This window comes from Caretta caretta, chromosome 10, assembly GCF_965140235.1.
Source record: "Caretta caretta isolate rCarCar2 chromosome 10, rCarCar1.hap1, whole genome shotgun sequence".
NCBI classification, from domain to species: Eukaryota; Metazoa; Chordata; order Testudines; family Cheloniidae; genus Caretta; species Caretta caretta.
This window is the reverse complement of record NC_134215.1, coordinates 66,901,186-66,926,764: the sequence shown is the minus strand read 5'-3', so window position 1 is coordinate 66,926,764 and position 25,579 is coordinate 66,901,186. Positions and strand designations below refer to the sequence as shown.

Genomic DNA, 25,579 nt, shown 5'->3' with positions numbered 1-25,579 from the left:
TTACTTTGTTGTTCTTAATTTTAAATATAACAGTGGTAACTTTGAACTGTTGTACTAACTGGTATATTCTAGGGGGGCAGATCCTAGCTCATGTGAATTGTCGTACCTCCGTTGATTCCAGTGGAGCTGGGACAGTTTACACCAGCTGAGGATCTGCCCCTAGATTTGCAGAGAATTGGAGTTTGCTATGATCTTTTGTTAAAGATTGAAGAGCTGGAGGAACAATGCAATGAAATAAATAAAGAGAAGGAAAGAAATGCACAGCTGAACAGGCGCCTCCAGGAACTGGAATCAGAACTTCAAGACAAAGAACTAGTAAGTAAAATAAACTTAGAAATGGCACAAATTCTTTAAAGTCAGAGTGGCCCCATCTGCTTTTGACTACACAAAGCAACACATACAATGTGTCACCACAGTCAAAGGGAGTCCAGCGTTTAAAGTTACTGCTCTTTCTAGCTGCTGTAAGACTCTTTAGACCTCCTAGGTCAGTCGTGTCCCCTAATCACTCGTTTACAACACTGTAGGTTCTGAATTTTTAATCTGATTTGGCATTTGAGTTTGACAATCGTTAACAAAAATTATACTTTACACTTCTGAGGATCTCAGTGCCCCTTAAAACCATTAATTGGTTAAACAGCATAACACCTGCTGAGACAGGTAAGTAATAGTACCTTCATAGTCACACAGCAAGTGAGTTGAGAATAGAATCTCGGAATCACTGTTCAGTCCCCTACTCCAATCGCTTTACCATATGGGAGGAGGGGAGCTGTTGACTTTCAGGTGTTTGTCAGTAAAAAAACATCCCTTACAAGAGAGTTTTTAGTATCTTTGTTAAGACAGGGGAGGCTCTCTTTCTGTGGAGTCTTATATTTTACCATTTTGTCACCCATACCTTCTGATTTTAAGAATTAAGTCCAAGATGGAGATTAAAATTAGAGGATGTTACTGACAGTTTCATTCAGAATTCCTAAATCTCTCATCTTAGTTTAGAGGTGTCATAAATATAAAGGGAAGGGTAAACACCTTTAAAATCCCTCCTGGCCAGAGGAAAAACCCTTTCACCTGTAAAGGGTTAAGAAGCTAGGATAACCTCGCTGGAACCCGACCAAAATGACCAATGAGGAGACAAGATACTTTCAAAGCTGGAGGGGGGGGAGAAACAAAGGGTCTGGGTCTGTCTGTGTGATGCTTTTGCCGGGGACAGAACAAGAATGGCGTCTTAGAACTTAGTAAGTAATCTAGCTAGATATGCGTTAGATTCTGTTGGTTTAAATGGCTGAGAAAATAAGCTGTGCTGAATGGAATGTATATTCCTGTTTTTGTGTCTTTTTGTAACTTAAGGTTTTGCCTAGAGGGATTCTCTATGTTTTGAATCTAATTACCCTGTAAGGTATTTACCATCCTGATTTTACAGAGGTGATTCTTTTTTACTTTTTCTTTTAAGAAACTGAATGCTTTTTTCATTGTTCTTAAGATCCAAGGGTTTGGGTCTGTGGTCACCTATGCAAATTGGTGAGGATTTTTATCAAACCTTCCCCAGAAAAAAGGGGGTAAGATTTGGGAGGATTTTGGGGGGGAAGACGTTTCCAAACGAACTCTTTCCTAATAATAATAATAATACCAGTGTTAGACGTTTGGTGGTGGCAGCGAAAGTCCAAGGGCAAACGGTAAAATAGTTTGTACCTTGGGGAAGTTTTAACCTAAGCTGGTAAAAGTAAGCTTAGGAGGTTTTCATGCAGGTCCCCACATCTGTACCCTAGCGTTCAGAGTGGGGAAGGAACCTTGACAAGAGGGTATTCATTTTGCTAAGATGAATGATGTTGGAAACGTATAGCCCCTGACTAGGGGGAAAAATAATGGAATCTTTGAGGTTCTCCCCCGCCCCCCATAGTAGAAACCAAATGTTCTGTGCTGACTCAAGAGCAAACGCAGACAGCAGATGTAGTGAAGTGTGTCTAGCGCCATTATAACTTCTCAGCTGGTACTCCTAAAGAGCAGTGCTATTAAGGAGTTTTAAGATGGTACAAGGAGATAGGTTAGGGAGATGGATTTTAATGCGCCGTTAAAAATATAATGTAGTTTTCAGCACCAAGTTTCAAAGGAAAATGTCATGCTTTTTTCCCAACCTTTCTGCTCTAATAGCATATGTAATAACCCCTACTTTGTGCTAGCATTTTCCTTGAAGTTCACATTCTCCAGACACCACATCAACCAGAGAATTGACTGACTCATGAATATTACAGGCCTAGCTTCCATTCATTTTTGAGAATGAACTGCACCAGCCTGATTTCAGACTATTTCTTACATTAGTGGATTTCTGATTAGCTCTAAACCACCCTAAACAAGCTGCTCTTGGCTTTGCAAGGCAAACCAGCATGGAGCCTGCTCACAAATGCAGGCATAAAAGAAGCACCTCTGAAATTCTGTCCATTTGAGGAACAATAAAGGGAGGAGAGAAAAATGAAGGGATGGAAAGAGGCGCAGAGGCATTGGGAAAAATCAGAATGCTTAAAGATGTATAGGGGTTCACATCTCAAAATAAACATAGGGAGTTACTGTCACGCTGATCTGGGTTACACCCTAGAACTCTGAGTTGTCACTACTTGCTCTACAACCCTTGGGTGCCTCACAATGCTTTGCTTCTGTAGCTTCCAGTCTCAGATGCTCACAGCCAACCTACAAGTATGCAGGTCACACCCTAAGTGTCTGTGTGCTAGACATCCCTAGTTCAGCAGCTCTCGCCCCAACCTGTCTACCACCCTGCAGCCCCCTCTGGCTTCCACCAGCCTTGCTTACAACAACAAGGTGACCCCATCACACTCCTAGTCCCATATTTCCCCAAAACCGTGTGCGTTTTGAAGTATCTAGCCCTCTCCTGGACAGCTCAGAGAAATAAGGTTTGTTTCTCCTTTAAAGAGATAAAAGCACATTACAGTTTATTAACTGAGGTAAATTCACCTTTCTTTCAAACACAGCACTGAGTTAATTTATGGTAAAAATAAAGCAAATTTATTAACAACAAGACATAGGTTAACTGATACCAAGTAAAAGGAATAAATTTGGAAAGGGTCACAAGCAAATAAAAGTGAAAATCTGCACCTAAAACTCAAAAAACTTAAACTAGAAAAGTACAGGCTTTGTTCAAGATGGTTTCTGTCACCAGTCTTCCTTCTTTTCAGCCAGGGCTGACTTTCCTTCCATCCGGACCTTTTACAGAAGTACAAGATGCTGGCTTCCCTTGTCTTCCTTGGTGAAAGATCTTTGCCTAAGCAGATTTCTCACTCATATTCAGTTCCTAGAGACTTCAACCCCTCCTTGGTAGAAGGACACATCTTTCTCATTTCGCAAGAGTTCTTGTGTCCATCTAGTGATGGATGCTAAAGATGGCTTCTGTCTTTGCTTATAACTTCCAAAGCTCAACAATCTTGCTTAAAGAGGCAGGATGACCTCATGCTGTGGGGCTTCCCACTTCCTGGCATGTATATAAGGCTTCTATTGATTTGCTTAATTTACATAGGAGACAGGTAAATAGCTGCTATGTTCCCTCCTGTCTGGGAAAGACCTGTGTTTCTCCCTTTGTTTGGACATACTGTAAGGCCTAATATCAATAAGTATCCATATATAGTGTTAATACATACATTTTTACGATAATATTAATCATCAGTGAATCTTAGGCTTCAATAAAATACCTCACTTGATAAACTTTTATAGTACAGTGATATTGTTTACAATCAGTTAATTCAGTTGGTTATCATGTGAGGTTCAGACCCCTTGTCTTTATAAACCAGTAAATCTTTGCAGTGTATTCTTTGAAAAATAAATCCTGGACCACGCTTTTTTCCTGCTGGGTGTAGATGCCATGCTGTCTCCTCCCCTATTTGTTACCTTGATAGCTTTCTTTATCTAATATGTAAATTGGACCTTCATTGTGTTTGATGATGGGGCTGGTCAGAGAAGCAAACATTCCTTTGTCTGGGACAGACTTGTTTACCAACTACCCCTGACATGCCTGGCTTAAACATATTTTAGTAATCATTCCAACATATATCTATAACTCTTAATACACACTGTATATATCCATCACACAAGTATATTAATGATCAGTGTGGTGTTCGTTTTCCAATGACCTATTACTTGACACGTTTTAGATACAGATTATAACTAGAGTTGGGGAACACTGAATTGGTCAGGTCAACTGAAACTCATCACCTGATACCAACACAAATCCTTGCCCTCTGGCCCTGGATGCTCGTAGGGTCACACTTCCCCCCTTACAAAGCTGCAGCAGGGCTAGCCACTGGCTGCCCAGATGCAGCAGGTCAGAGTCCTCTTCCCTGACAGGGCATCTGCCGCCATATTTTCATTATCCTTTATATTTAAAAAACCTGTTTTGTCATCTTTGTTTACAGTTTCCAGGACATAATATCAGAGAGTATCCATAATTTCATCTACAGAGTTGTTACAAAGCGTTCACCATGACTGTAATAGCCGTTGTGCTGTTAGATTTCAAACAATCTATTATATGTCATCTTTTAAATCAATATCGTGACCCCACTGTGGGAGGTGTAGTGATTATGTCAGGCCTGACAAGACTTGTTGACACACCGTAGTAGAGCCTCTGTGTCACAGTTAGCAGCTTTTTTGCATATCTGGGTCAGTGCCTGCTACGCTTGCATTAGAAGCCTCTTTTAATTGATTTCAATGTGATGGTCAGAAACAGGCCATGCTAACAAGCAATTTGAGCCTTTAAGTTAATACTGTAAAGTAATGGTCACAAAGTTGGAGAAGAACACACAGAATATTGGAGATGTCCTGGATACCAGAATCGCTCATCGAGAAAGCTCAATGTCTCTGTGTAGTGGTATTTTTGGCAAAAATTTTGGAAGCAAATAAAAAAAAACACTGTGGAATAGACCAGATTCTTTTAAAAGTTGGGTTGGAACTGAAATTTGAGAAATGGTATAGTACCTGGGGGAACAAAATCTGGAGATATTGAGGAAATGTTTTTTGTTGCATAATTTTATGGTAGAGTGTGGGATACATATACTCTTATTCTGCTGTGAGATCACCAGTACCTGGAAGACAAGATGTCACATATCCCACAACTCTACTTGTGATGTGTGATATGGCTTGGCTATCCTATATCAAACTAGACCGAGAACTGATGAGGCTGGACACGTTTTATCTTTATTTATTTTTTTAGAATATTTGAGGAAATAAAAGACATGTTTGGAGGCAGATCCTGTAGCCTGCTCCACAGATTGCAGCCTGCCTCCTCCTGGACTCTAGGGGAAATCTCCAGGAGCAGATCTTTGTGGGTATTTTCACTCAAAGTCCATTTCTGCAGCTTTAAATGAGGGAGGGGGATGATTTGGCCCTTGGTATTTACATTCTTCAAATATGTTCCCCACGTCACCACTGCCTTTGCTGTTAGCAGAGCAACAAACTCTTTTTAACTTTCCTCTTCAATCCATCTCTGTAGTCACCTATGTGTCTTGTTGCTCATTTCTAACTCCTTTCTGTTTGTCCATATTATTCTGGTAATGTGACGCTCAGAGTTGAATTCAGTATCCCAGGTGGTGTTGCTCAGAGCTATATATGTATATGCTTAGGTCTGTTATCTCCGTGCTCTGTGATGTTTTACATTTACAGCTTAAAATTCCAGTGACCTTTTTCACTGCCATATACCATTGCAAACTCGTATCTAATTTGCTGTCTGCTAGGTCTCTTTTTAGCATTATTGCGTTTCAGATTTCCCTGTCTCATTGAGTATGTGTCTATGTGTAGTGAGAATTCATAAACATAACTAGCTGGAGATTAGATTATGTTCAGATGTTGAAACTATGTAGTCAAGAAATGATGGATTAAATGTGTTGCAAAAATGAATATTATTATATTTAATTTATTAAATTAACAACTGCCATTTATAAAGCCAAAACATTATTTTCAGTTATTTTTAAATCCCAATGTTGTGTGGCATACAATATACTTGTGCAAAGTAATTTCACAGCTTCAAATTACCTTTTTTCTAAATTGAAGCTTGTTATAATTTTCCTTTTTTTTTTTTAATAGGAATTGGAGGATCTTCGAAAACAGGGTGAAATTATACCCCAGCTAATGACAGAATGTGAATCTGTATCTCAGAAATTACAGGTACAGTTCAGCAAAGAAATTGATCTAAATACAGTGGAAGGGACATTTTGTTTTGTATTTCTCATGTTTATATATTTTTACCTGTTTGTAACTTAACTGATAAAGAGACCCCCAATTCATAAAAGTTAATGCTGATTACATACAAAATGTACTGTGGCTGCCACAGAATTAGAAGTAATTATAGATAGCTTCTATCTCTGCCTGGTTATCTGAAGAAGTTGCTACTCTGGGATCATGTTGCAACTGTCACCTGGCAGACTCCAGGATATTCTATATCCAGCATTTTATGCCGCCCTTGCCTTGCATTGCCTCATATGCAGTGCTACTAGAAGTGACTGCTTCACCTACAAGAGCTGGCAAGCATTCACCAGTCTCCTTCCAAACGGCCATTTTGAGTAGTCAAGTCCGTTAAACTAACATCATGATGGCAGCTCAAGCTAATTATTATAAAAGAAAGAGAAAAGAAGAAAAGTTATTTGTTTAAAAAAAACCAACAACTAAGTTACGTAATGTTGGGGAGAAGTTAATACAAAAGGTATTTATATGGTGGGTAGCCTTTTTCAACACAATACATTGTCTGTATTTTTATGTAGATATTTATATAGCCCCCTATCACCAAAGTATTTGAATCTGGTTGGTTTTAAAGCTTTTGAACTCTGACTGTATATATCAAAATGATGCATTCAAGAATTTGGACCTGGGGGGTCCCCGTCATGGATTGGGCCTCAGTATGGTATGTACCATACTAACACAGAACAAAGAGACAGTCCCTGCCCTGTACAATAAAAGTATGAATTCAAACAACAGGTATATAAGAACAGCCATACTGGGTCAGACCAATAGTCCATCTAGGCCAGTATTCTGTCTCCAGCCATGGCAAGTACCAAAGTTTCAGGGAGAGTGTACAGAACAGGGCAGTTGTCTTCCCCATCTTCCCCCTCCTAGCTTCTGGGAATCAGAGGTTTAGGGTCACCCAAGCATGGGGTTGCATCCCTGGCCATCTTGGCTAATGGCCATTGATGGACTTACCCTTCATGAACTTACCTATTTCTTTTTTGAACCTAGTTATGCTTTGGCCATCACAACATCCCAGGGCAATGACTTCCACAGGTTAATTGTGCATTGTGTGGAAAAACTACTTCCTCCTTGTTTGTATTAAATCTGCTGCCTGTTAATTTTATCAGGTGATGCTGGTGTTTGCACTGCGGGAAGGGGGTGAATAACACTTCTCCCATCATTCATTTTATAGACTTCCTATAATATCACCTCCTAGTCATCTCTTTTCGAAGGTGAATAGCCCTAATCTTTTTAGTCTTTCCTTATATGGAAGCCACTCCATACCCTTCTTCATCTTTGTTGCCCATCTCTGAAACTTTTCCAGTTCCACTATATCCTTTTTGAGATGGGGCAAACAGAACTGGACACAGTATTCAAGTTGTGGGCTCACCATGGATTTATGTAGTGGCATTATGGTATTTTCTGTCATCTTTTCTATCCATTTCCTAATAGATCCTAGCCTTTTTTGACCACTGCTGCTCATTGAGTGGAAATTTTCAGAGAACAATCCACAGTGACTCCAAGATCTTTATGTGGTAACAGCTCATTTAGAACCCATCTTTATTTATGTGTAGTTCAGATTATTTTTTCCAGTGTGCATTACTTTTCACCTACCAATGTTGATTTTCATCTAGCATTTTGTTGCCCACTCACCCAGTTTTCTGAAATCCTCCTGTAGCTCTTCACAGTCTGCTTTGGACTTAACTCTTGGGCAGTGGGTATAATAGGCCAAGGAAGGGCTTGGCCTTCCCTGGCACAACCACCCCTACCTACATGCACTCCACCTCCCCGCCCCCCCGGTCCATGCTGCTCGCTGCGTTGCTTCTCCTCAGGGGTGGGGGAGTGAGGAGGGATGCTGCGAGCAAGCGGCGGGCGCGGGGGTCTGGTGGAGGAGTGAGGAGGGATGCTGCGAGCAACCAGTGGGCACTGGAGCCACCAGCTGGACAGGGGTAGAGGTCGCTGCCTCTGCCTGGCACTCAGGCAGGGGGCGACTTGGCCCGGTGCTCGCGGGGGGAGTGGCTCGGCCTGGCGCTGGGGTTGGGGGGACCGGCCTGGGGTGGGCTAGCCATGGCTGTTCTGGTCGTGGTGGAGTGGGCCCCTCAGGACTCCTCCTGTTATGGGCAGGTTTTAGGGCTCCAACATGTGGCGGGATGGGGACGGTAGGTTAGCTTCCCCAAAATGGGGGCTCACCCACCGCCCATGACTTAACTATCTTGAATAATTTTGTGTCATCTATGAACTTTGCCACATCACTGTTTATTCCCTTTTCCAGATTATTAATGATTATGTTGACCAGCACAGGTCCCAGTATAGGTCCTTGAGGGACCCTGTTGTTTACTTCTCTCCATTGTGAAAACTGACCATTATTCCTACCCTTTGTTTCCTATCTTTTAACCAGTTACTGATCCATGAAAGAATCTTCCCTCATATCCCATGACTGGTTAGTTTCCTTTAAGAGCTTTTGGTGAAGGACCTTGTCAAAGGCTTTCTGAAAATTCAAGTCCGCTACATCCACTGGATCACCCTTGTCCACATGCTTGTTGATTCCCTCAAAGAAATCTATTACATTGGTGAGGCATATCTTCCCTTTACAAAAGCTGTGTTGACTCTTCCCTAACAAATCATGTTTATTTGTGTGTGATAATTCTGTTCTTTATTGTAGTTTCAATTGCTTGGGACTGAAGTTAGACTCCCTGGCCTGTAATTGGCAGGATTGCCTCTGGAGCACTTTTTAAAATTGGTGTTACATTATCTACCTTCCAGTCATTTGGTACAGAAGCTGATTTAAATGATAGGTTACAGACTACAGTTAGTAGTTCTGCAGTTTCACATTTGAGTTCCTTCAGAACTCTTGTGTGAATACCATCTGGTCCTGGTGACTTATTACTGTTTAATTTATCAGTTTGTTTTAAAACCTCTTCTTTTGACACGTCAGGGTGGGGCAGTTCTTCAGATATATTACCCACATCAGAGATATCCTTCTTGACATCTCCCTTACATCCTCTACAGAAAAGACTGATGCAAAGAATTCATTTAGCTTCTCTGCAGTGGCCTTGTTTTCCTTGAGTTCCCCATTAACACCTTGGTTGTCCAGAGGCCCCAGTGACTGTTCATGAGGCTTCCTGCTTCTGATGTACTTAAAAAATTCTTACTGTTAGTTTTTGCATCTATTGCAGATTGCTTCTCAAATGCTTTCTTGGTCTGCCTTTTTATACTCTTACACTTCATCCGCCAGTTTGAGCACCTTCCTGTTGCTCTCACTAGGATTTGACTTCCAAATTTTAAAGGATGCCTTTTTGCCTCTGATAGCCTTCATTACTCTGCTTTGAGCCATGGTGGCATTCTTTTGGTCCTCTTATTGTCTTTTTTGATTTGGAGTATGCATTGAGTCTGAGTCTCTAATATAGTGTTTTTAAATAGTCCCCGTGCTGCTTGCAGGCATTTAAACCATGTGACAGCTTCCTTTAATTTACGTCTAATAAGTGTCCTAATTTTTGTGTAGTTCCCTTTTTTAAGTTAAATGTTACTGTAGTGGAATTTTTGGGGTATTTTTCTGCCCTACAAGGACAGTGGCATTGGAGCAGTTTTTATAGTGGGGATGCTGAAAGCCATTGAATAAAACTGTAAACCTTGTATATGATGGAAACCACTTCAAGCTACCGTACCCCCCAGAGCCCCTACTTCCTGCACCCCTGTACAAGGATGTTAAATTTAATTATATTATGGTGACCATTACCAAGTGATTTAGGTATCGTTATCTCTTGAACCAAATCTTGTGTTCCAAATAGGACTAAATCAAGGATGCAACAAGCACATGGGGGAAACACAAGAAAACAGTGAGACAATACTGATCAGTCTGATAAACAGAGGTAACAGTACATCAGCTATCTAACCATAATCATTTTGGCAAAGGAAATGGCCAGGGAAGGTTTTAAGGAGAGATTTGAAGTAGGATGAAGTGACCTTTGTGAATGTTTATGGGAAGCTCCCTCTACGCACACGTGTTCAAAACTTAAACAAATGGGTGATGAAGACTGGCATCACTGGTGGAGCAGATTCCAGATTCGACAGCTCAGTAGCATGTAAGAGATGATCGATAGGGCAGGGATCAACTGTGTAGAACCTTAAAAGCAAGACTAGTAATTTGTGTTTATGCTGCAGGGATGGGAGAGCCTATAGGGGGATGCAAAGAGAGGGGTAATGTGGTCGAAGCGACAATCTGGGGAAATGATTTTTGCAACAGTTCTGAATGGATATAAGTGAGGTGAGATGGGACATGTCAAAGCTGGAGAGGAGGTTGCAGTAGTTGAGCAGTGAATGAAAAATGGAGCTGTTTTGAGGGAGAAGAGAAGTCAGATCTTAGAGGTATTATACAGGAAGAGGTGGCAAGATCTACACATGGCCTAGATGTGAGGATCTAAAGGGAGGGGTGAGTAAAAGACTCTGTTTAGAATTGATTTAGCTAAAGAGTTTCTCCCTTTTCCCCACATCTCTTTATATTCTTCAATGCCTCCAGCTTCTTTGTTGAGCTCAGAGACAGCGGTATGGTTCCCTGGTTAAACATACTATGTCCAGATTTTATGAATATTTGGGACAGTAAAACTAAAAAGCATGTGGCCATGTTTTCAGCAATGAATTATTTTTCAACATTTGACACTCCCTGTAAATATGGATAAGGAAAGTGTGGAAGAGGAGGTCAGTTTTGTTCTTGTTTGAACAAAGAGTGGAGAAACATTTTTAATAGTGAAATCTCACTTTGTAGTTAGTTATTTGTGTCTAATCTGTTCAATGATATTAATTTTTGATTCATCAGTCACCCTCAGTGCTTAGCCCTGTACAGAATGTAGAGGAAAGTCTAAAACACCAAATCTGTTGTCGTCTTGAATATTTAACTGGAGAAATGGCTTATGCACTGAACTAATACTTCAGCTGAGTCTTTTGTGTGTTGGCCTTTCTTGAATAGATTTTGCTTTTATGGAAGGATACTCATCCCTCTTGGTATCAGTTCAGTGGTGGTGGAGGCAAGCTTAGCAGAGCTCACAACAAAAGGAACAGTGGCTAAGGGGTAAATATACCGGAAAAAGTAAGAACCAGAGGCACTTTATAGTTCCAGGGTTTGAGATAGGAAGTGTCTAGATAACTGGTATGGGTTTGGTATAGGGTGGTAGTGACCAAGAAGGCATTGCAAGTTGATGGTTGTTTTGGCCTGTGCTATACAAGTGAGTGCTTTCATTTGAGTCCAAGTCACCATCATAATTACCACCCTGAGCAGCAAAATCAAGAACTGCAAGGGCATGGAAACTGAACTACCCTCTCACTTGGAAATGATTACTTATGGCTGAGGCACCTTGGTAAGGTGTGTGTTGGGAGCTGTTCCCTGCTTGTGCTATATCTGTTCTGGGTATAAATAAAGGTCTTTGGACTCTGAGGCTGTCAGTCTGACACTTTCACAAGCTTAAACCGCCATAAACATAACACATGAAAAAAGAATAAATGAAACAAGGTCATCTAGGTGAAAATAGTGGAAAGACTATTGAAGAGGTGGGAGGGAAGTGTGAGCTGTGGGAATAAGATATTAACATAGGCCATTTCTACATGGTAAAGCTCATTATTTAAAGTTTTAAGAAGACTTAAGTTTAGATATGTACACTGTCCTGAAATGAGGAAAAGCAAAAGGAAAGCTAATGAAATAAGAGAACATGGTTTTCTAAAAGAAAAAGCAAACTGCAGTGTGGGAGAGCATTAAGTTGTTTTCACTGACTATATGCTTAAGTATTCAGCCAAGGAGTTTAAAAGAAATCCTGCAGAACCTAATAAAGCGACATTATTTCTCAGGGGATGTTTGTAAAAGCTTATTTTTCAAAGCTAAACCACCATAGATAATTTTGTGGCACAGAGACTAATTTTGCAACTGTAGCAATGTATGCACAGTCCACAATTTAAATCCAGCAGAATTTAAAGATATCAACCAAATGACAAAATCTAATGCAAAGCATCTTTTCCACTTAATCTGTATCCTTCCCTGCATTAGTCAGATTTAAAAAAAAAATATCATGTTAAAATTGCTTCCAGAGGTGTTTGTATTAGGCAGACTAATAGAAAGTCAAAGCAAAACATTTAAAGTCTGCGTGGTATTGTTGCTTTGCTCTAGTAAATGTTCATCCATCTTCTCTAAGATGCATGTTGTTTTTTCTTTCTATTCTTTTTTTAAGGCTGCTGAGAAAAAGAACAGAGACCTGGAGGAGAAAGTCAGAACACTAAGGACAGATGTTGAAGAGAACAAACAGAGACAGAACAGCCTTAAAACTGAATTAAAGAATTTTTTAGACATACTAGATGGGAAGATAGATGAACTACATGACTTCCGACAAGGACTGTCTAAACTGGGAGTTGACAACTAGACGGCAACAGATTTTTGTAATCTAGGGTCTGAATGTTTGGTGTTTTGTTGATCCCAAATGTGTATTTTACAAAATTTGACTAGAATGTTCCACTTGTTGGTATTGTTTCTGTACATGCAGGCTGAAATTTTGGTGTGTTTTTTCAAACCAGTTGTGCTGCTCACTGAATTCTGTTGAGAAGAGAAATGATTTATATGGCTGCTCTGGGTTTGTGAAGAGGTGGAAGATTCTGTCTCAGGAATCTGGAACTAGATCTACCTTATATGAATATGCAGTTAGTTGTTGCAGGGAAATTTATATCTTTCTTAAGGGCTGTTGCAACCATAGAAACAGAAAACAATACTATCAATACTCCTAGCAACTTGCAATTTTATTTCTTTTGTTGAGTGGAGTGGAGTTAAGATTAGAGGGGGCTCCTGCCATGTGTAAATCAGTTGGGTAAAATGTGTCTGAGTTGAGCTGCAGTCAAGTGTAGCAAATCCCTCTAAGTAGATATTAAGATCCTTAGGAACAAATCAATAAAGCCTAATTCACAGAAAGAAACCAACCGATTTTATACTTGTGTGACCTCTGATACAGGGTTTACCATGTAAATGTATGTGCACATACAGCACATAATCTGCAAAGTTGCAGTCGGTCTCAGCTCTTGTACTTCATATAAATCGTACAACAGCTGATGAGAACTTCTTGTTTAACAAGAGCATCTTTTTCCTCAGCCCTGGTGTTTAAATTCATATAATTAAGTTAATCAAAACCTCTTTAGAAAAAACCACACTCTCTTCCTGGGACCAGATATACAGCAATAGGGATAGGTTATTGTTTCACATATAGGTCTGGGCCCTCTAATTATCTGTGTAACTTAATAACTGCTGTGAACATCCACTGAAGTGATTTCAAAGCCGTTAATCTAAAAAACATTAGTTCATTTCACAGAACCGCTGAGGACAGTTTTGTACAAATGCAAGTTTCTGTTCAGGAGACATCCAGAGTTGAGGTAGCATGAAAGCAAAACCCTTTTCTTTGAAGTATACTTTCCGATCTTATGACATATTAAAGGGGATGAGTTAGAAACCAAATTGCCCATTTAGAATGACAAAAAGAAAGGCATTGCAGAAAGACATTGTAACTCGTATTTGATTATTCAGCAGCTCTAAACACATTCTGAGTAAAACAAGAGAATGCTTGGGATTCCAGGAGCATGAAAATAAGATGCAAGCTTACTTCACTACAGGCGGTGACATAAACAGCAACACTGGTTCAGAATTCAATCTAACTCTGCTTTTGTCTCCGTAACTACTTTCATGGGCTTTTTTGTTTTTGTTTTTATTTTTTTAATAAATATTAGGCAATAGCCTGCTCTGAAGTTATTCTGAAAGCCCGTGCAAATAGAATTTGGGCAAGAAGTTCTGTTTATGTCCGATACATTGATGGTATTGCCTCTTTTTTTTAATCTGGAAAAGGCTACTGAAGTGTGAAATTAATATGTTCCAACAGGACGGACTAGAGTGGCCATGTCACAACATTCATTTCACATATTACAAATTAGATTTCTAGTTCTTAATAAAGCTATAATCAAGGGGTTTTTGGTCATTTAAATATTTTAAGTGAAGAGTACATTGAATACCTTTGCACACAGATCTAATAATCCAGATGCTGGAAGTCTGTAGAGATACTCTATCTGCAATAGTTCTTTAATTTTAGATTGCATCTACCACTGAAGTATTGGCTATCTAGCCTTGCCTTTTTTGTATGTGTGCTTTGTAATCCTTTTATACAACTGATATTATGAAGCTAGACTATTTCGGTGTATGGTGGTCTTTATAAAAATTGTTGTAGAGTGCCAGTATTAAAAAAAATAAAATAAAAAAAAATATCAGGTACTTGGAAACATAATGTAGAATGTAGGCATGTGAAAATAAGCTTTCACCAGTGCAGAATATACATGTGTAACATAATGTGGGGTTAGATAATGTGATCCGACTACTCAAAATTGAAAGTGACAAAGGATACACAGTGTATTTTCTGAACAAATAATTTCAGTATTTAGTTTGCATCTATATAGTTCACTTTGAATAAAGAATCATCAAAAAGGCAGATGACCTACTTCTCCTCTACTCCCATCCTAGTCTTCAGGTTAGCTGCACCAACTGTGAAGCAAGGAAGTAAAACAATTGTCTGTCACAAACAGTATACATTGCCAGGCTCCCTACTCTGCTTCCCATTAATGCTTTTACCTCCTTCGTACTGAGAGCCTTGCTCAATCTTCTGTTTCTTTTCTTTTTCTTTTTTTCACTACTAGCGAGTCTTAGGGCTTGTCATCATGAGAGAGTTGTATTGGTTTAACTTAAGGTGTGATTTTTAAATGTATGTAGTTAAATAGGTGCAAAGGGCTGTGCAAACACTCTTATTTTGGTTTAATCCAGAATTATTTTGTGTTCATCCAGTTATTTCAGTTTATCTTAAACCATTTAGGAATCAGATTAAAATAAACGAAATAAGCCACTCTTAAACTGAAATAAGAGGGTCCACACACAGGGTTGCATTGGTTTAACTAAATTAATTTAAAAACTGACAAGTAAAACCTGTACAATTTTCTGATGTAGACAAGGCCTCATAAAGAAGAAATAAGGATAAGAGGGAAGGTGTGGAGGCAGAGTCTAGAAAGAAAAGCATTTATTTCTGGACCTGCTACTTGTGCTGCATACTTCTGAGAAACCAGGGGAACAAGGCGGATACCCTTTGAGCAATCTCTGTTCTCTCTCCTGTAGTCAGGACCCCAGTGTTCACATTCCTTCCTTCTTTGGCAGGTGTATTCAGTTCTTACATGGTTGAGGCTCTGGGGGAGCTCAGCACACAATTTGCAGGCTCAGACATTCTGGCTGTCTGCATCCTCCACAGGATTGACAGCCCGGTCTAATTAATTTCTGCTCTCTCTTTTTCCTGTAACAAAATGTAAATACTGGGTCCTGGGATTCAAGGCCCTATTTGTTACCTGTAAGGATTATGCAAATTGGTCTTCTCTCATCTTTGCCACTCTGTCTTCTTCTAGTAATTAGAGGAGATTATAAATGTTGCAAGCTCCCAGTCCACAGGAACTTAATACCTCTGTATCTTGGATACCTACAGGCATTTCTTCCTTGAATCTTGATCCCTACTGGATAGGTTCTTTCATTAAGAGCGGCTGATACGTACCTATGTCACATGGCTGTTGTGAGGGTAAATCCATGTTGGTAAAGCACATTGAGTTCCTAGCATGAAAAATGATATGACTGCAAAATACTTTATTTATAATTGAACTTCTGTTGCAGCCCATCAGTCATCTCACAATGCCAGATATGTGAACCTTATTAGCTCCTCAGGGACTTGGTGGGGTACAAAAAACTCTCCTCTCTTCCCTTCCTCCAACAAACCGTGAGTACAGGGCCTTGGGAAACCAAGCATTCTCTTTGTGGGCAATTCTCAGGTAGTAGTAAGGATCTAGCATTTATGCTTTCTCTAGCCCACCTTCATCTTTCTGTAGGTACTGGGCCCTGAGAATCCAAACCCTCTATTTCTGAGGTAACAACTGCTGAACTCTCCCTCAAGCTGTAGTTGGTTTCTTCAGTATCAGGTTTTCCCTCCATTTTCTGCTGTTTCACTTCTGCCGTGCTGTCTAAGCAACCTGGAGAGCTTTCAGTAGGCTTCCTGCCATAAAGATCCCTCCTTAGCTATTAAGGCTGTTTGGTCACCATAAGAGACCTGTATGTGGTCCTTAACCCATTATCTGGTGTCCTTTCAATGCCTGCCTCCCTCAGACAGGAATACATTGCCCAATCAGTCTTGCATTCTGGCTTCCTTTTACACACAGACACACACACACACACCCTTCCAGTCCTTTGGCCACAGGCTCAAGTTTGTTTGGGGGAGGGATGATTCTGTGACACTGCTCCTGCAGAATGAAAACTTCATGATATGTGAGGGTGACTTCCTGCAGGGGGAATCTGACTGGTGATTCTTATTCAGAGCCCCCTAAATCTGGAGGCTGCCCTCTGCTGGAAAATATTTCCACTGTCAGGGTACAAGGTGGATATTTTGGAGAGACTCCCTGATCACAACAATGCACCCTTCCCTCATGTTTTTTTTCAAGACATTTGCATCTTGGGAATGGGGTCTGTTTGACAGAGGCTTAGTCATATCTCAATTACGCCCACTAAGTATTGTGTATTATATAAAGTTGCAGTGGAAATATGTGAGGTCTCTAAGATAGTGATCTCTGTTGATTCCATGACTTCTCCTCTTTATGCTGTTTATAGGAAAGTGCTACTTAATGCTGCATTTTTTTTTATTATTATTATTTTTTTTTTTTTTTACCAGGGCTGTGCCATTAGTGCTGGCCCATCTCTCCTGATTTTGATATCTGCAGAGCTCAGGCCCCTCCATAAATAGCAAAGTTACTGTCTATCTCAGTGATGCACTTTTTGACTGCTGAGCTGTATATGGGGATAGCCATGGAAGGTCAAACATGTTTGACTCAAGGGGTTAATCCTGCTCAAACTGAATTAATGTTTGTACCCCTGCCCCTCCAGGGCTCTAATTTGTTCCAGGAAAATCCCAAGGTGACCAAAGAGGGATCTGAGTCCAAACAGTCCTGAAAGCACTAATTTCAGCCCCCATACCTCAGTCTGCAGATGTTTTTGCTTATTAGTAACGATTTACAAACATGAATTTTCAGCACCCCTCTGATGTTGGTTAGTTTTCACTTTGCATTACGTCTACGTTGGAGACACACATGGATTTCCCCATGCAAGCAAGTACTGACTCTAAGCTTGGAAGATGTAAAGGTTCAGTTTGTGGATGTAGAAAGAACAGGAGTACTTGTGGCATCTTAGAGACTAACAAATTTACTGGAGCATAAGCTTTCGTGGGCTACAGCCCACTTCATCGGATGCATAGAATGGAACATATAGTAAGAAGATATATACACACACATACAGAGAAAGTGGAAGTTGCCATACAAACTGTGAGAGGCTAATTAGTTAAGATGAGCTATTATCAGCAGGAGAAAAAAACTTTTGTACTGATAATCAAGATGGCCCATTTAGACAGTTGACAAGAAGGTGTCAACTTCTTGTCAACTGTCTAAATGGGCAAAAAGAAAAGGAGTACTTATGGCACCTTAGAGACTAACAAATTTGAGCATAAGCTTTTGTGATGCATCCGATGAAGTGATCTGTAGCTCCCGAAAGCTTATGCTCAAATAAATTTGTTAGTCTCTAAGGTGCCACAAGTACTCCTTTTCTTTTTGCGAATACAGACTAACACGGCTGCTATTCTGAAACCTGTATAAATGGGCCATCTTGATTATCACTACAAAAGTTTTTTTCTCATGCTGATAATAGCTCATCTTAACTAATTAGCCTCTTACAGTTTGTATGGAAACTTCCAACTTCTCTGTATGTGTATATATATATCTTCTTACTATATGTTCCATTCTGTGCATCCGATGAAGTGGGCTGTAGCCCATGAAAGTGTGTTCTAATAAATTTGTTAGTCTCTAAGATGCCACAAGTACTCCTGTTCTTTTTTGCGGATACAGACTAACAGGGTGGCTACTCTGGAACCTGTCTTTGTGGATGTAGGTTTCTCACCTAAAGTGGCTAATCAATCACTTGATCTTGTATTTGGAGTGTCTTGTTAATATCGTCTTGTGCTCAGCGCTCTGAGCATGAATGGCTGTCATTTCCACTTCCTGAGGTCCTGTAGATAGTACCTTTGCATCAGACCCCTTTCCTGTTAGGTTTTCTTTATGGAGCATTTGATTTGTAGACTTGACTTTCAGAATTCTATTTCATCATCAGGAATGGCCCTCTGTTTAAAGATGCTATATCGGCCTCCTTTGAGACCTGGGGAAAGAGTCTTTCTTTTGTTTTCTGCCATAGTAGCCTTTTTAATTGGTATCTCCTTTGCCAAGTGATGAATCAGTGAGTTCACTGGAATAGAGCTGCATTGTCTGTAAGGATTTCAAATTTCATCTCTCACTTTCAGTTTATTATCATTCAAAATTTCCTATTTTTCTTAATCCTTTTACTCCAGCTACTCCTATGCCCAGAAAACAGATAGTGGGTTGCCGTGTTTTATGTAGGCTAGATAACGCCTTTTGATTGTGTTTTTAAAAATATATATATTTTTGATTCCATGTCTAAAATTTAGAATGAAGCTTCTAAAGCCACTATTGCTCAGTGGATTAAAGGCAATATGAAGAGTTTCTACAGTTCTTCACTGCTGTCTGTCTGTGAAATATTGCTATTATTTATGAAGAGTGCGGACCTAAGCATTAACTACTGTACTGTATTGTGGCAGCTGTTTGCCCCTACACTCGTTCCTTTATTGCTCAATACCAGATGATACCAAAGATGATCTTGGTCAGCATTCTCTTTGTTGGATTGAGGTTCACTCACTCAGCAGACTGGTCTAACAAATATTTATTAAGGCAAAACACTGAGTAGTGATCAGTTATGAGTGGGAAGCCCATGAGGACAATCTCATCATTCCATAAGATCTCTCCACCCCCATCAGTACAGGCTTAGTGTTAGTTCACACCAGTATTTTTTAGCTTTTTAGTTACTTTATCTTTTCTTATTCTCACAAACATGATTGCTCTGCAGTTTCTTACACATGCACAACACTAAATATGATTATTCTGCAATTTCTTACACGTACACAGTTCTATTTATTCTTACACCTTTAAATGTTATCAGAACAGGTTCTTAAAATCCACAGCAGGCTTCTGTCAGGCCTAAATATGCCTTTGGTCCCAATACTCTTGGCTGCTAGTCAAGGTAAGCCCGTGTCTGCCTTTTCACACTGCTTTACAAGTTGCATTTATGGAATCTTACTGGATGGAAGCAGGACTGCACAACAATGTAAAATTGTTTACTAGTCATTCTTTTCATTCTCTGCATCCATCCTGCTTTTCTGGCTTTTTGCCCTCATGACTGTTTACTGTCTTCGCTGTCCGGGGAAATTGGTGGAACCTGCCTGTTTATGCTCAGAGTCCTGTGTGTTCCATGATTCACAGGTGTGGATTTTTTCCCTTGGGTACAGGATTGTGTTTCAGAATTCAAGCTCTTTTTTTTTTTCTTTAACGTGTTTCTAGCCCTTATGGTTGCAAAAGTCTCGAAACCATGAATGATTTGTAAGCTAATGCCATATTGTCTTCCTGAGTCTGCAGACAGCCTGAAACAAAAGCTTTCCAGGGGCTGAACTGCCCAATTCGTCTCAGTGAGTTGTTATTACTGAATTCTAAAGATGACAATTTAAATGTTAACATTTAACTGTTCCATTGCTGACTGTTTCAGCAGAAATGTCAACTAACGTGATCTTCCCGCAGTCCCAGACAAGTCTTGCATACCTACTGATGGGTCCAAAGTCCCAGTTATCCCCTACTCAACTGCCAAAACCTCCAACTTTGTCCCTGTTTCTGTGATGCAGTTATGAGTTATAAATACAAAAATCTTTGGCATATCAAAAAACTGAATGTGAGCACTGAGTAAAATAAATTGAATTTATTATCCACACAAAAATAACACGGAGGTTACTGTACAGATTGAATAGTACATTTTCACATTTAGTAAAAAGCTGCAGATAAAAAAATGTAAATGAAGCTGCTACTAAATTTGTAGTCTGCTACAACAGAAATAATGCAGCGTAATTTAGGTCCAGCTTACCAGGGAAGAACACTAGGCTTTGCTTATACTACTTATGTTTGCAATTATTTTTGCCTCTGCTTCCTAGTAGGTGGGGCTGTTATAGAATCTTATTATAGGCATGACGTAGAGGCTGTAACACACACAACTACCGCAAAGTAACTTTTTGAATTGTGTTAAACAATCAACTAAAGCATCAATCACAGCAATAGCAAGTCACAAGCTATTGATCCAGATCCACCCTAAAATGGAGAGAACCACCATTAACTGATACAGAAATGAATTGCACATTCGCAGAGTCTTGCAACTTGAGGCTTGTGTCCATATTTTGTATTCCTTTTAGGATATAAACTCAACAGTTTTATGTGAAAAGTTTGCATGTCTTAAATATCGTACTCTGTATTCAGTAACAACATACCTTGAGTGAAATATACCGTAAGGAATGTATTGCAGAATTTTAAGAATGTGTTTCCCCGAAAACGCTTTGTTCTTTTGCAGGCTGAGGAATAGGACTGATGCTGCTAGACTAAGAAATATTTGCTTATGTAATTGGGATTTTTTGAGATGTCTAAACAATTTGACCTTCTGCTATGTTTTGTGTTAGCACTAGTTTTTGGAAAACTGTTTAAACTAAATACTTTCAAATGACAGTGCCTATACATCCAAAAATTTTATATGCATGTTTTGAAATAGCGTTTTTCCCCTTCTAGTCACTTGTTAATTAACAAATTCTGATGGCACATAAAACCTAGGCACTCAAGAGAAAAATCTATCTCTGCTCTTGTATTTTCTGTTTTTACCACTGGTCAGCAATAATTATTTTAGCCATATACCAGCCAAGAAGACTGATACTGAAAAAGAATTGTGAACAGTTCTGCTAAATGTGCAGTACATTGATCATCTGGTGTGGGCTGAAAGTGGAGATATGCTCAATAAAAAAAAGTATCTTGCAGGATTTAGATGTTTTTATTTTATTTGCCTAATAGTCACAAATGCATAATCTACTATAAAACTCATCTATATGATGGAGTACATCATTTTTTAACTCAAATTTAAATATATCCCTTAGTTGTAGTTAACAATTATGGGAGTGTTTTTAGTGTGGTCTACTATACCAAAATATTTAGAAGTATGATGAGTCTTTAGTAATAAAGCTATACACACAAACTGTTTTTACTGTTTCAAGTAAGGTTTTGTGAATGACTGACAATTCTATTGATATACAACTATGGGAAAACACTGCGATGCTTTAAATGTGTATTTTTATCCTGATTTAATTTATGATTAATTGAGCTGAAGTGTTTACTACATTTTGTTGTAAAAATATGTCTGACCTCGTCATTCTGTCTACTGTGAACAAGTACTTTTTAAAATCAAAGGTAAATGATAAATGTGAACATTTGGACTCTCTCCTAGGAGCAGTCAATGGTGTTTTTTATATATTAAAATAGATTTTTCTTTATGAACTTATAGCTTTGTTGTTTTTATCTGATTTTATTGTATCATATACATTTGTTTTATGTAAAAATATATAGTTTAAAAAAAATCTGTCTAACTTATAATAATGAGCATCCTTTATCTCAGTTGCATAATCTTGTCATTAAGAATTTAAATGTAGGGAAGTTTTTCATTGAAAATAAGAGCTTGGTTTGGATTTATGCATCTGTGCGTATCTGCAGGGAATTACACTGTGGTAAGTTTCTGCTCTATAAGATGACATGGTGGCAAAAATACCTATCTACACTGCAGCTCCTACCATTCTTACCTCCAGTGGAGTTGCACCACTGGTGAATTATGGCTAAAAAGTACTCTATAGCAGATGAGGGTGTAAGACCCTGATTCTGCAAACTCTTACATTCTTGCTTAATTTTACTACCATAACTAGTCCCACTGAAATCAGTAAAATTAAGCAGGTGTATACGTGTACGCAGGACTGGGTCCTAAATGTATGCATTAAACTTGAAAAACAGCACCTAGAAATCTTTTTATAAGGCCCTGATCCTACAGACACATACAAATATGCTTAAAGCTAAACCCATATGTAGGTGCTTGCAGGATTGGGACCTTCAGCTGTGCTTTTTGCTCAGTGTGAGAAAAGGATTTTCTTTAGAGGAAGACTTTTTTAAGAACTGTCTTCAGGTTCTTATTTTCCATGGATTCCCACTAGCAAAAAAAGCTACGCATAATGTTCACAACTGATAGAGCATCCCCTGGTGGCAGGCAGAGAAGCTCTGAATTTCTCTTTGAAGATGCGGACAAAGACTCAAAAATAACTTTCTATTTTGAAATTAGAACTATTCTGGGTAAACATATGACAATTGTTAATAATAGTCCCTTGTTTTGACATAGTCTTTTCTGCATCTGTCAGTTTCACCTGACAGGGTCTTTACTAGAATTACTCTAAGCACCATTAGTTTGAGGTTTCAGAGTAGCAGCCGTGTTAGTCTGTATTCGCAAAAAGAAAAGGAGTACTTGTGGCACCTTAGAGACTAACCAATTTATCTGAGCATAAGCTTTCATGAGCTACAGCTCACTTCATCAGATGCATAAAAGTTTGAGGATAAGCCCAATTGGAGAAACATGTCTCTGTAGTACGTCTCTTTAGTACATACTTACTGGTACTTTCAACATTTGATCTCATTTGCACCAACGCTGCTTCACTTTTAAAATATTATTCTTGTACCAACATAGTCTTTCCAACTAGAATTAATGAGTTTATAAGAAGAGTTTTTAAATATATAAAGTTCAGTGTGGCTTTTTATTACAAGTTGCAAGCTCTCAAATTGTCCTGTGTGTCTTTTTCTGACCTATACATAAACCTCTACACTTGAAATTGTCTGTATCTCAGACACATAACTAATCGAATTCTATTATAGTTTCTAAACCATCAACAAAATCACAAGTGATTCATAGATAGGATAGCAAATTGAAACAAACACATCTTTTCCACTCTTCAGTGATTCTGAATTCTTAGCAAAAGTTATTGACACATTAGAGAAATTTACTAAGCGCCCATAATCAAAAATTTAAAATCATACCATTACTAGAGCCCTGGAAATCTGTGGATATCCACCTTATAGCCTTGGATATCTGCATGCACGCAGATATCCACAGACCATTTTTGCGGATTTTGGATTGGATGCAGATACAAATTTTGTATCTAGATCCCCGCAAGTCTGCGGATATCAGCTTTATATCCACAGAGATCCTCATCCTCAGATATGGATGCAGATATCTGCGGATCATTTTTGCAAATCAGATGTGGATACAAATTTTGTATCAGTGCAGGGTTCTAACAATTACCCCTAAATAGACCCCATCACAAAATTAAAATCATACAATCAGCCTAAACCTCATTCAACCCCAGCCTCATTCACTGAAACCCAAACCCCATAACATAGGAAATGTCAAATAGAAAAGGTGCAAGGATTTCCACACTACAGTTTACTCATTAGGGTATTTCTCTCCAGTGGAGGATGAAATTCTCTCATTCCAATGGTTACACATAGCTTGATATTTTGTATATGCATAACTTGTGAAAACTGCCATTGACCAGCAGACAACCACATTCATATCAATGTTGTTTTCACCACTGATAGTAAAACTGGTGCTTGCGAAATGCTATCGATACAACAGCTTTTCGGAATGTGGGATATAAACACATTCAAAAACAAACATTCTAACTTGGTAGAAACAACCCATGAACAATATAATCAAGGAAATTTCATCTTGAAACTCATGTTCTTAATACCTTAATCTTTGTATTCTAATGGTTTTCTATTAGAACACTTCAATGGAATTATAAGCTTGGTTTGTATTTCTGTAGTTTCTTACTTTTCTCTTTATTAGTCCATTTTTTATCCAGGTATACAATATAAAATATCCCCACTCCAGGATTTCTAGTGACCATTTAGACTAAAAATGGGGGAAGCTGCAATATATTTTTAAGTGTAATCAGAAGTTCCAAAGGAACCTACAATATGTGTGGTTTATCTGTGGATAATTTATAATACTCTATTTTAAAAAAGGAAAAGCTAGAGCCTAATTCGTTGCCCTTTCCATTGAAGTGTGTGTGTCTCAGAGAGAGAGAGAGATGTGCATGTATATACTGTGCCCTTTTCTGTTTAACACACATCACTGGTGACAGTTGTTTTATAAAGTTTAACATTATTGTATTCTCACGTATTCCAAGCACTTTTAATGTTCTGTTATCTAAAGGCATGTCTGTGCTGAAGACAATGGGAGAAAAAAAGTATATTTTAATTATATGCAGTGGTGAATCTCTTAGCTTTATCTTCATTTGTTAAGAGATCTGAGAACCAAGAACTTAATTATGAATTCCCCTTTCTCTCCTCATTTGGAAACAAAAAATGTCATAAGAAAGATCCTGTATTATTTCTAGCCTAAATATCGATCCTGGTGAAGTCCACTGAAGCTTTGCTGTTGACTTCAATACAGCCTGAGGTTGGCCCTATCTATGACACGTAGAGGAATGTGTGTGCATATCTATTTTTTCACTGATAAAAAGTACTTTGCTGAATGCTAGGGGCTTGTAAATAAATATTAAAAATTACAAGCAATGTGAAATATCCTTCCTATAATAGCCATTACAACCCAGAGCCTCTTCGAGCATATCAGCTACACAAATTAGACCAATACGTAAGCATATGCAAAAAAATAACATGGAAATCATAGATGCATATATCTGATCTTTGAAAGCAAAGGTAGGAACCAGTTTGGGCCCTATTCAGAGCCCATTGCTGTGGATCAGGTATATTTCAGATATAGGATTAATAGAAGAAAAATGTGTACTACTCCATAGCATATCAGGCTTGGAAGGAACCTCAGGAGGTCATCAAGTCCAACCCCCTGCTCAAAGCAGGACCAATCCCCAATTTTTGCCCCTGATCCCTAAATGGCCCCCTCAAGGATTAAACTCACAACCTTGGGTTTAGCAGGCTAATGCTCAAACCACTAAGCTATCCCTCCTCCTGGTTTATGAGGAACCATCAGCAAACCACCCAGCCAAATTGAGTTTCAATTAGCAACATCGAAAGTTGCCTTTAGAAGACTCCTATGCCAGCTCTACCAAAGCCCAATACAGCTGCCTCAAAGGTGCATTTTGATTTTGTTACTTAGCACTTATCAGAGAAGGACAGCTATGTGGCCTTCTCAGGAAGTAGAGATCTTAGTTATGGTAAATTACAAAAAGCCTGGATCTCTTTCCAAGACAAGCCCCATAATGTTAATAACATAATGCATTGCAGGGAACACTTTGCAAAT

The 25,579-nt window shown here is 38.9% G+C and overlaps 1 protein-coding gene across 1 annotated transcript in view; it reads left to right on the top strand.

Moving 5' to 3' along the window:
• Nucleotides 1-14,484, top strand: part of HOMER2 (homer scaffold protein 2) — a 110,735-nt gene extending 96,251 nt beyond the window's left edge. Inside the window, exons 7-9 of the mRNA XM_048867321.2 lie at nt 205-315; nt 6,073-6,153; nt 12,423-14,484. Of these exons, the coding sequence (XP_048723278.1) occupies nt 205-315; nt 6,073-6,153; nt 12,423-12,611 (381 nt within the window). The 3' untranslated portion in view covers nt 12,612-14,484. The remainder of the gene's footprint in view (nt 1-204; nt 316-6,072; nt 6,154-12,422) is intronic.
• The last annotated feature ends 11,095 nt before the right edge of the window (nt 14,485-25,579 follow it).